The 11,580-nt window shown below is 33.0% G+C and overlaps 2 protein-coding genes and 1 long non-coding RNA gene across 4 annotated transcripts; 2 read left to right on the forward strand and 1 right to left on the reverse strand.

Annotated features, from left to right (window-relative positions):
* Positions 1–4,339: 4,339 nt before the first annotated feature.
* Positions 4,340–6,314, forward strand: LOC108221192 (uncharacterized). Of its 2 annotated transcripts, none has more exons than XM_017395329.2 (2): positions 4,340–4,817; positions 5,713–6,314. In XM_017395329.2, the coding sequence occupies exons 1-2, from the start codon at positions 4,477–4,479 to the stop codon at positions 6,140–6,142; spliced, it is 771 nt and encodes a 256-aa protein (XP_017250818.1). In that variant the 5' UTR covers positions 4,340–4,476; the 3' UTR covers positions 6,143–6,314. The 2 variants fall into 2 exon arrangements, with proteins under 2 accessions (XP_017250818.1, XP_063941991.1); XM_064085921.1 differs by having other exon boundaries at positions 4,347–4,817; positions 5,716–6,314.
* Positions 6,315–7,326: 1,012 nt separating this feature from the next.
* LOC108224037 (G-type lectin S-receptor-like serine/threonine-protein kinase At4g27290) lies at positions 7,327–10,843 on the reverse strand. The gene is made up of 7 exons (XM_017398578.2): positions 9,562–10,843; positions 9,314–9,439; positions 8,914–9,071; positions 8,507–8,717; positions 8,202–8,439; positions 7,965–8,115; positions 7,327–7,851 (listed from the first exon to the last, which is right to left on the reverse strand). Exons 1-7 carry the CDS (start codon positions 10,841–10,843, stop codon positions 7,543–7,545), a joined length of 2,475 nt encoding a protein of 824 aa, XP_017254067.1. The 3' UTR covers positions 7,327–7,542.
* LOC135149901 (uncharacterized) lies at positions 9,955–11,041 on the forward strand. Its single transcript, XR_010288155.1, has 2 exons — positions 9,955–10,096; positions 10,659–11,041. It is a non-coding gene; the product is annotated as an uncharacterized LOC135149901 (long non-coding RNA).
* The last annotated feature ends 539 nt before the right edge of the window (positions 11,042–11,580 follow it).

Genomic DNA, 11,580 nt, shown 5'->3' on the forward strand with positions numbered 1-11,580 from the left:
TTACACAATGTCCAATTTAGGCAACCGTTATATCCAACACCATTGGAGATGCTCTTAGAGCATCTCTAAACATTGAAAACTCTTTGCTAAAATGTGAGTTGACATACTAAAAATAAAAAATTTAGCCAACCACTCGAAAAACTCATACTCCAATCATGCTCAGCTGTTGTATATAATATTAATAAAATGTTGTTAGATATTCAATTATATAAAAATTGAAATATATACATGCCCTTTCTTCACACAGTTCAAAATTAGTATGATATAAATATATATATTTCTCAGCAAGTATTTATATTTTTAAAACAATCAACTTCAACCATACTTTTTATATGGGTGAAAGCTCTTAGTACCTCTTTTCAAGACCGTGTTGTACAAAATAACAGAAGACCAAATAAGTGTCCAAAATATCATTTTCCTTTTGTAGAAATGAAATGCGTTACTAGTCTATACGCATACCCAAGATGCGTACATTCTTTATCAAATCTAATTTCTCACATGATTCTTAAAAGTACTAACATGTGATCACTTACAAAACACTTACACAGTCTGTTAATGAGCCTCGTGGCCACACTTCATGATCAACGTCACTTTTGAACGCACCATCTCTATTTTTTATCAAGATATTGGCGCACACTAACAATTACTTTTTACATAGAGAGATTTTGATTGATGAGAATTTTTGTGCAGGTGGAGGGGTTATCATTGTTAGTAGAATGAGAGCCAATCAGAATCCACCACCTAAATAAAAAGTGTATGTCACACACTAGAAAATCCGTTTTTATTTAATTACAATTCGAATTCTTATTCTGAGTGTCCCGGAACAAGGAGAGATATGATACAATAAGTCTGGCATGTTATTTTTCCAGTTGGTATATGTGTTAAGTTTGGTATACACATTCTTCCAGGGTTGGATTGGATAAAATGTATATTTTATTTGTCAGCACTTATTTTGGACATACGTATTACTCTAATTGTTATTTTAGGCATTTTCTCCTTTTTATACTCATTTTCTATTTAATATAATATTAATATGTAAATTGAAAGAGATAAAAAATAGTGGATTAATAGTAGATAATGAAGTCTTTATTATTTTTTAATTTTTAGACAATTGTCATTCTCTTTGATCATTTTTATTTTTAGGCTTACAAAATATTCCTCCTTATTCATTCCTCTTTTTTCATTGGATATTATTTTCTCATTTTTTATTAATTTTTTCCCCAGTTATAATTTGTGTCTTAAATCATTAAAAAGTAAAAATAATATGTAAAGTAATTTTTGAATTCCAAAAAATAAATTCTAAATTAGTTTTTATAAATTAAAAATGATTTAATATGTTTCATTCTGATTCAAAATTAGTTTCTATAAATTTGATAAAAATTAAATTAGTTTCTAAATTAGCTTCTATAAATAAATTCTAAATTAGTTTCCATAAATTTAAAAATAAAAAATAAAATATGTATTGATTTTAAAAATTAAAATAAGTGACATCGTGTATGCAAAAAAATCAGATTCTAAATCCAAATACACATTTAAAATTTATTTTAAATTTTTTACATCGTTATATATACGTAGAAATGCACGAATTCTTGAAAAACTAAGGGGCAAACCTCTATAAAATGATAAAATTTCAAAATATAATACATAAATTTTGAGGGTAACCGGGTAAACTAGTTGTTAGAAGCTAATATACACACTATTGACAGTTAAAATTAACAGATGTTTTGATTTGCGGGTCAGGGTTACAAACTGAAAGTTAATTAAAATTTAGGACTACAAAATGTGAGAATATAAAGTGCAATAATCTTTTATATTTTATTCAATTTTGAAGAACGAGTGCTTTAAGACTCTACTGAAATGAGTACTCCAACAAATTTTATTCTCAAAAATTCTATCGACTTTTGATAAAAAAAATTCCTCTGTAAACCACTTTTTAATTTATTATACGATAGACTTTATTTAATTTAAAATTAATGATTATTTAAAGCCAGCGACATAAATTTAAACAAGATTGGCTATATATATATAGAAAAAATAGGGCTTGCTGCAGCGCTAATTATATTGTTGGGCCAGAGTAGCGGATAGCTATAAATGAATCAGCAGTGCGGAGCCCACAGAGAGGATGAAGTGATGGCCGATGAAACACGGAACTACTGTAAAATATCCTGCTGATCCCGGGTATCCTCTACTATAGCATCATATTATTTTTAGTTTGCTCAGATTTAAGTTTGTGATCGTTTTATTTGGATATAAACCGATCCAGGGTATTTGAGATTCGGATCTGAACCGGATATGATCCAGTATCGTATTTTTTATTTTTTAACCGGATAGTTTATGATCCGTCAAATATGAGCTGGATATGATCCACTGACATCAAATATCATTATTATTTAAGTTGTTCAAATAATTATCATTTAGTCTAAGTAAACATAATATTATAAAGTATAATAATTTTAAATTAAAACTTATAGTTATATGTTGGTATATATCATTTATTCAATATATATGAAGATAATAAGTATGATCACATTAAATAAATCATATTTTACGAAGATATAAACTTAAATAAGATATTACAATTTTCTTAAATAATGACTATTTACTTGCAAATATGATGGTGTTAAAATATAATATGTATATGAGTTTGAATCGAATATGAACCGTGGATCATATTCGGTTATTTGGGTAGAATCATATTATGAAAAATTATATGAAACTGAATCTGAGCGGGTATAGGTGTACTCATATCCGGGATCATATATTATACGTACTTAATTTTTCCGTAGATTTGGATCGTTTTCAAAACGGATAATCCATCTCGATTTACAGCCCAATTTGGAAGCACCGAGCAAGCAACGACTGACGTACTCATTTGGAAAATGCTAAACATAGTAAAACAAATTATTTTCAATTTTTTTAAATATTAGTCAGAAATATAAGATTTGTTCTACAACGCTAATAATATTGAAACTCAATATATAAATTAATATTCACTTAAAATAGGACATCTTTCTATCATGTTGTTTGTAAAAAAATCAAACAAAATTTATGGTATTGTTCCTTTTATCAACATTTTAAAAAATATTGACTCACAGTTTACGCTGAAAAATATTTTTAAATATCATTTTGTAACGTTGCGTCATTAATTTATATATATTTTTTTTAAAAATAGTGTCTACTGTTCTTTTTAAATCCAAATCCATAAGAAAACATTTACAAATTCTAGAAATATTGCTATATATATAAAATATGCATTCGACGTTATAGAATATAATGTTTTATTGTTATAAAATCTAAAATTATATAATATTATATTTTAATATAATATCAAAGTCAAATTTTTAAAAAGTAATTAGGACATTTTAGTTTTAAATTATGATATACATAATATTTTCTTCAAAATTTGAGGAATCTGATACTACAGTACTATATTCATTTTGAATCATACAGAAAGTGGGTTAGAGCGTCGGGTCACTCACTGTTTCGATTGCTGAGAACCGAAGGTTTCGTAAGAAAGGGACGGATTTCAATTTTTCAGAACTTGAAATTACAATTTTTTGATTATATATTAAAAAAATATTTATTTATTATTTTGGAAAATAAAAATTATATTTTAAAACAGAAATATATTTTATAATTTTCAATTATACAATGCATATTGATTTTAATCAAAGTATAATTAATTCGAATAGTCAAAATATACCTATTGAGAAATTGAAGGAGGGTGAAATTTATGATCGATAATAAATTGATAACATTCCTTATCACCAGCAATTGCGATTATTTTTGGTTGTAACTGATTAACTCAAAAAGCATTTGATCAAATGTCAGTTCAATCAATATCCGATTTTAATACATTTAATCAGAAAGTGATATATATGCTAATAATTTAATATACTCAATTAATTATGATATATTCAATCAGAAAACGGCATACGAAATTTAAAAGGCATCTTTAAATATGATATTTTTTTTTATAAATTTTACTATAAGGTAAATAAATAATAGAAAAGTTATATTTATCACATTTTTTTTTGAAACTATATTTATCACATTAATCATCAGAAATAACAATAAGAATTTCTTAAATGTTTCATGTAGTGAACCTTCACAGGAAAAGAGACCATGAGTGACAAAAAAGCTCGCGGATAATTATTTTACAATCTAGGTCCTAGGCTAGTTAACACTAAATATCATCATCATCATTACTGTAGTTCATAAGGCAATTTTTCTAAAAAATTTACTTCATGTTTACACTTAATCATTCCTATCACAAGCAACTCCACATAATAGTCTTATTTGTAAAGCGAAAAGAATCATTTTAATAAATAAACAAAGAAGACCGATAAATCAGCTTAAAACACGCCAGTCAACTTAATCTTGTTCCTTCTGTTAGTGCTAAGTCAAGAAAAGCAAGAGCCTAATCAACTACTCCTGACTCTGTCTTAATCCCAGATTATACACAACCTAAGAATCATGTTGGCATTTATTGTCAATCCAGCCACTACCATATCAAGATTAAAATGCAACTATCCCAGAAACAGGGTGGTGTCAGAGAATCCTGGATTCCTTAACAATAAAGATTCTGTAATAACATCAGATTTCAAGATTCCTGTCAGCTCAACATCAAGATTCTTTAGATCACTTCACAGGGCAGGCAGAAATTGTTTTGGATTTTCTTCGGTTGGTGCAAAGTCATGTGCTGCCTCATTTTCAAGTTTCAATTTTGATATAAAGGACACTGGGGAGAATGAGATAAAGTCAGGGTTTGATCAAATTAAGGTTTTGAACATTGGTGGATCTGATACTGGTCTTGGGTAAATTCTTTAACTTATCAGTTTATTTTTATTGAAGTAGCTAGTTTGGTTTTTGATAATGTAGTTAATGAGAAATTTGTTCTATCTGTGTTTGTTTAGATGGTATTAAGGCTGAAACTTTAGTTGAGCAGGCTATAAATTGAGTATGGATTAAATTGGAGTTTTTTAATGGACTTTGTTCAATATATGGCACTCGATTAAAACCCGAAAATTTGAATTTCTACAAATGAGATTATATTTTGAGCTTGATTCAAGTTCAATTTGGCTTCGACTCGTTTATTCAGTATTTGAGACGGAACTGATGCTGAATCTTTTTAACATTGGTGAATTTTGTACTTGTTTCAGGTAAACTCTCAAAGTTTTATTATATGGATTAGAGTGGCTAGTGGTGTCATGAATACATGTTATAGCCTAAAGACTAATTTGGTCAAAGTGCGTTTTGCTTAAAAGGATTAGGGCTGCAATTAGAGTTTGTTCATGGGATTTCTTTGATAAATGAATAGAACTTGATTCAAATCAGACAGTTTTGAGTTTGCAAGTAACATTTGGAGCTTTGTTTATGTTCAGGTTGACTTGGACCCATTACGTATTCGAGGTAGAACTATAAATCTGTTTAAAAGCTTAAGCTCAATGAACTCTACATAAAATTTCCAAACCCAGCTCAGACTAAAATTACGTCCTGGATAGGATTGCAGCACTCTGCAATCTTTTTGCTGTTAAAACTGTCAGCTCTAACCGGTAGAATTGTACTAAACATGTTGGTTTTACATTGTATTCCGTACTTAATATCTTGAGTAATTAAGTGACAGCAGAAACAATTTGGATAAACTAAATAGTCTTAGATTTATTTCTCATCAATTTTTTTTCCTGATTTTGTGTATGCTGGCAAATGAAGTAGCGGTGACGGTTCTGGTGGTGGTCAAGGAAATGGAGGAGGTAAATGGACGGGCACCAATGACGACGGTGGAGGAGTGGGTGGAAGTGCTGACTGGGAAAAGGTCAAGGGGTGCTGTTGGTGGCTACTTGATACATGGAAATACCATTATCAATTGGCTCACCCAGGCTCATCCTCAGCGATATTATTTACAAGATTTGTGATGCCAATTGTAGAAGAAATAGTCGGGAATGGAGCACAAGATTTGGAGGGGTTACTAATGCGTCTCTTAATGGCTATATGTTATCCTATGTTCGTAACTATCCCTATCGCTATTGCTGGATTTGGAGCAGCAATAGAACAAATGCTGCTGTTGTGTGCTGCAGGAGCGCTTGGATTTGTACTTTTAGCCCTGTTTTTGTTTGCGAAGTTTTATTTGCATATGATGTAGTCACAATGCTTTTGCAAAAAAAAAGATAGTACTTTCTAGTTATATCGTCTCTGATGATGATCAAATTAATATCTGAGGGGTTACCCTTCTGTAACAAGAGATCGAGACAAGGCTTATGGTCACAGAGATGTGAAAAATGCTTATAATCCGTGTAACAATCACTTTTCATTCAGTTTCCTAATTATGATTTTAGATGAATAATATATGTTATGCATCTCAAAGCAAGTTGTTCCGAGAAAGTTGCTGGCAATGATGACGGAGCTGCTAGAGGAACGAGATACTTACAACTCCTGATAAAATCAGTGGTATGCTTCAAATGTTTTCCAGATCATGGCTTCCTTTATTCTCTGACTCCAAATTTGTAGAACACCACACTCGCAATGCCACTCAAAACCCTCATGACTACGACTGTCTCATAGTTAACAAAGACAGAGTAGGAATCTTCATTCTTTCCCATTACAAAGAAGCATTTATAATCCCTTTTGATGATTATCAAGTGGTTGGTTCAATACACGGCTTGGTCCGTCTCAATCTTGACGAGAAGTTATCATTGTGGAACCCCGCGATTTGTCAATTCAAGGAATTCACTCTTCCCCCACGCCATTGTGATCTCAATAACGTCGGCCTCGGATTTGATCCTGTAAAGAATGATTACAAGGTTGTGGCCTGCTATATGTCTCTTCCTCTGAGGTATGCTATTGTTTACTCCTCTAACTCCGATTCATGAACTGATGTTTTTGTTCCTGATTATGTCTTCCGTCCATATAGATCGTTGGTCATGTACTAGATATTCGTCAAGTAAGATGTTTGTTAAATTATATTTTGATTTACACCAATTTAAGTGATGAATACGGAAATTTTTTTGAATTGGTGAAGTATTATGAATTTGTGAATATTAAGGATTGTCTTATGGTAATGATTTATTGGCCTTCTTAATAGTATGGTGGATGTTTATTCTCTTGACGAGGGATGTGGTGTTTGGAGTAAGGTGTATAGTGTCGGACCACTCGATTTATATACACATTGTTGGAGTCTTTTACTGTTATGATCACAAAACAAAGACAATCAAGCGTGAAGCGTCTTCTTCCTACAACTTCAGCCGCTTTTTATGTAAGAATCTGCTTTCTGTATACACCTACTGTGGTTTTCATTAAAGGAACGAAGTCTGTTTATTCACAGACACAAAATCGCACACCTGGCCTCCACTCCAGAACTCCTCGGCAATTAATCAACTCATTAGAATTCTAATCAATTGCTTACCGGCATTTGGAAGTGTAAACAATGTGAGTGCTTAATTTAATGTTTAGCTAAAAAAATTGGAGGTAAAAAGCGTTAGTTCTTTATATACAACCTAGTTACATGTAGCGAAAACAATTTGTTTCTAGGTACATAGATAACACCTATTGCCGAGGTAGGAGAGAAGTGATCGTAAAATAGTTAGATAATGAAAATTTTGGGTTGCTCAATACGTTTTCTGCTTCGATAAGGCACCGTTCCATGAAAAAACCAGGTTGCTTAGGATGAGGCAGCTTCATATTACTGCTCAACATGAGAACTACCTGCGACATAACTGGCCTGTCTTTCGGCTGATGTTGAACACACAGTAATCCTATTTGGATAGCTCGAAAAACTTCAGTATGGTTACTAGACTCCAAGATCACCTCATCGACTAGTTGCAGAAGTTTGTCTTCTTTGTAACTCATCCATGCCTAAATCAAATTTATGTGATTGTCAGTACTCAGTAGTATATAAAGCCTCTAGCATAAGGATTTTCATAATATGTTCATACTTTTTTTTTGCTAAATAATATGTTCATACTTACATGCCCTAAAAGGTTTAAGCTGTGATCAGGATGACTGAATAATCTGTTTTTGACTCCACTCACTATCTCTATTAGCAAAACACCAAAGCTATACACATCAGATTTAATGGAGAATTGTCCGTCAATAGCATACTCGGGTGACATGTAACCGCTGCAGGAGAGAAAAAGGTACAATGTCAAATAATCAGCTCTGACACACAAGAAAAGAAATCAAATTGCAGTATTGGAAATACTTACTATGTCCCGACCACCCTTGATGTATTTGCTTCAGTTTCGTTTCCTCCAAAACTTCTTGCTATGCCAAAGTCTGAAATCTTTGGATTCAGTTCATGATCAAGTAGAATGTTACTGGCTTTGAGATCTCTATGTATAATTCGTAGCTTTGAATCTTGATGAAGATACATAAGTCCCCTTGCAATGCCATTTATTATGTTGTATCGTTTTGGCCAGTCGATTGTATTTCTTATCTTTTCATCTATATATATTTCATCAAGTTAGTCCACATTAAAATTAGCATGTAATAGTATCAAGTTGGGACATACCAAAAATGAACGAGTCTAGAGCTTTGTTGGCCATATATTCATAGATCAAAATCTTCTCTCCCTTCTCTGTGCAACAACCAAAAAGCGTCACAAGATTTCTGTGCTGAAGTTTGGCGATACATGAGACTTCATTTTTGAACTCTTCTAATCCTTGACTCGAATCCTTTGACAGCCTTTTCACGGCCACCTCTCGTCCATCATCCAATGTTCCCTGAAAAAATCTAATTACCATTCTAATCCTGCATCTATGGTACAGACACTTGTACCTGTTTCCAGTTATTAGGTACATGTATATGAATATAGACTTTTGTGATTTAAGTCATTGCTGTACTGACAAACTAGTTGCAGATAACTACATTGCATAAACTGTTTACATAAATTCACATGTTATTTATCACTATGATTACCTTGTAGACAGGTCCAAAGCCGCCCTCTCCAAGTTTGTTATCGTTGGAGAAGTTACTCGTGGCATTTGCAATTTTTTCAAACTCAAACAATGGCAACTCCAGATCTTCATTCTCAACTTCAGTCAAAGCAACAGTTTCCAGACTTATATTCAAGTCCTCTGCAATGTTTGAAGTTAAACACATGCACAGCGAGTTGGCAAAAATGAAAACGCACAGTGATAGACATTCAAATGATCTGCACAACCTAGAGGTCAGTATTAGTTCCCTGTTTTAAATTCAGTTTTGACTTATTAGTTATTCCAAGATATTAGGCTCAGTATATTATAGCACTATTATCTGCTATTGGTCAAATTCTAGTTCTTTCTTAATTGACAGACAGTTTTCGTAGTAGATAGTTTACCTTGTTTCAGCAGCTTCTTCTTGTTGTATACTGAACGGAAAGTTATGCCAAGTAGCACTAGTATTGGCATCACAGTAATTGTAATAACTGCTGTTTTCCTCCTTACTCCAGAACTCCAGCTTTTTACTGCGTTAACCAAAATTGTAAAACAGAAACAAAAATCCCACAAGGCAACGAGTTTGAGGTAATATTTCTGCTGCTATATTATATAGAATGCGACAACAGAAAATATTTGCAGAAGTAGTTACCTAGTTCAGAGGGTGGCATTCTTACATAAATATCTCGTCCATCTCCAGTGTAATCTCTAATATCCACTAGATGACTGAACCATAAGAGACATCCATGTCCACCTCTTGTGACATCTATACTTGCATAAGCTGTACAAGAACAGTTTTTTATGCACAACCTCTTACATTCTTGAAGGTTAATCGTCATATTATACCAGGAGTGATGTGTGTCTGGCAACTTAACACCCGAATATTTGACAAAACCCTCCCCAGTCCCACAGGCTAAACGAGTTCTGTGGACGCATCCATCAGACCAATCTGCTGCTTTCCACTTCTCTGGGTATTTAGGAACAAATCCCCTCAAGCATTCACATCTTGGCGTGTTTTCTATGTTGCAGATTCCATAAGCACCACACAAGTTATAGCGATCACAGTCAGTGTCCTGTAGACTAAGGTAAACAATCCATTTCTCTTGCTGATCATTCCACACCAGAAGTTTTGGTTCTCCACTTGGATTCAGTGCAAGCCTTATGAAAGCAGCTGTTTGATTGATGAGGTAAAACCCAAAATAGATTTCCTTCTCATTCAGCACAAACTTGTATTTATATATTCCATTGGGATTGTAATTGGGAATGCCACCGAGTTTGTAACCATTCCATAGTCCATTCCTCGTCCAAATCCTTGAACCTTTCCACAAAAGAAATTGTGGGAAACCATTGTAATCAAGTCTGTAGGTAAAACTACCCGAGGAGGGATCATCAGCACTTTTCCACGACGTATAGTACCTGTCAATACCAGTGACCAGGTCTACACCAAACTTCATCCCAGGCAGCATACTCTCCATGGGATGATCAAAGCTCTGCCATATAAAATCTTGTGCATCTTCAATAACCTCATCTTCATCTCTCAAAACCAAGTTCCCTGTATCCAGTAGCTTGACAGCAGGACTCCTCATAAATCTAGATGCATTCATCGACCAAACTATCCCATCACTAGTATTCAAAGTCTGCAAAGTAATTCCCTTGTCAGTCATCCGTACCACGCCTGAGGTACTCATGAGAGGATGATCTCTATTAGCAACCCATACAACTGTCCTAACTGATATTTTCTTGTACCAGATGCCCAGATATCGATTTCTCGAGCTGTCAGGACTGAAAAATCCCAGTTCAAATTCTCCACCTGCTGATATAATGGTGTCACCATCTTTAATAGTCTGGTGTGGTCTAATGGTGTCAACAGCTGCTGAGTTCATCAAGGTGGAGGATAAAATGAACCAAAACAGAATGATGGTGGGAATATACATTGCACACTTGCAAATTGTGTACACTTTCAAGTAAAGAAAATGTGGTAGTGTGTTTCCTTTAACCAAATTTCATAATTGTTTGTAACAAGTCCATTTGCTGAATATAAAACATAGACAAAGTAGTATGATGACAATCAAAGTTTGACACATGTATGCTAGAGTCAAAATTGGCTTTTAATCTAAATTTTTTGACATTCATTTTGTTTTGCAGGGCAATTGTAATTACTTTGAATATCATGCATTGACCGATAGGTAAAAACGGTCACAATAGGTAAGGTGTAGAATAAAGTAGGCCGCTGCAGAAACTTCTTGTTGATTGTTATTCATTCCACACACGACTTAAGTTACGGGGCCGTTTGAGTGAGTTTAAATTAAGGGCTTCTTGCTTAAAATAAAAAAGTGGAGTATAAGTTAGAAGCAAGTTAAGACTTATGAATGATTAAAGTGTTTGACAAATAAGTACCAGCCCTGAAACAAAAGCTAACATTCCAAAATTTTTATAAGTATTTCTTGACTTTTTACACAAACGATACAAACCCATAAGCTAACATTTTTAAGCCGTTGCGAAACAGCCCATAATATATTCATTGTCATATTGAAATATCTGACAGGTGTTACTGCTGTGTGGCATGGAATATCACTTCATCATTTCAAAAATGCCAAACTTCTCTTAATTGGGGTAGATTATTCTGAATTGTTTTATTTTAATATGTTCTAGCTTAAACCTGTTCGAAATA

Source organism: Daucus carota, chromosome 1, assembly GCF_001625215.2.
Source record: "Daucus carota subsp. sativus chromosome 1, DH1 v3.0, whole genome shotgun sequence".
In the NCBI taxonomy this organism is placed as follows: domain Eukaryota; kingdom Viridiplantae; phylum Streptophyta; class Magnoliopsida; order Apiales; family Apiaceae; genus Daucus; species Daucus carota.

Bases quoted from the DNA above. Each gene is read 5' to 3' on its own strand.
- LOC108224037 (XM_017398578.2), bottom strand. From the start codon at position 10,843: ATGTATATTCCCACCATCATTCTGTTTTGGTTCATTTTATCCTCCACC. The intron at 8,116-8,201 runs GTAAGTATTTCC...TCTCTCCTGCAG, and splicing joins TCAAGGGTGGTCGGGACATA to CGGTTACATGTCACCCGAGT. The intron at 7,852-7,964 runs GTAAGTATGAAC...AATTTGATTTAG, and splicing joins GCTTAAACCTTTTAGGGCAT to GCATGGATGAGTTACAAAGA.
- LOC108221192 (XM_017395329.2), top strand. From the start codon at position 4,477: ATGTTGGCATTTATTGTCAATCCAGCCACTACCATATCAAGATTAAAA. The intron at 4,818-5,712 runs GTAAATTCTTTA...TGGCAAATGAAG, and splicing joins GGATCTGATACTGGTCTTGG to TAGCGGTGACGGTTCTGGTG.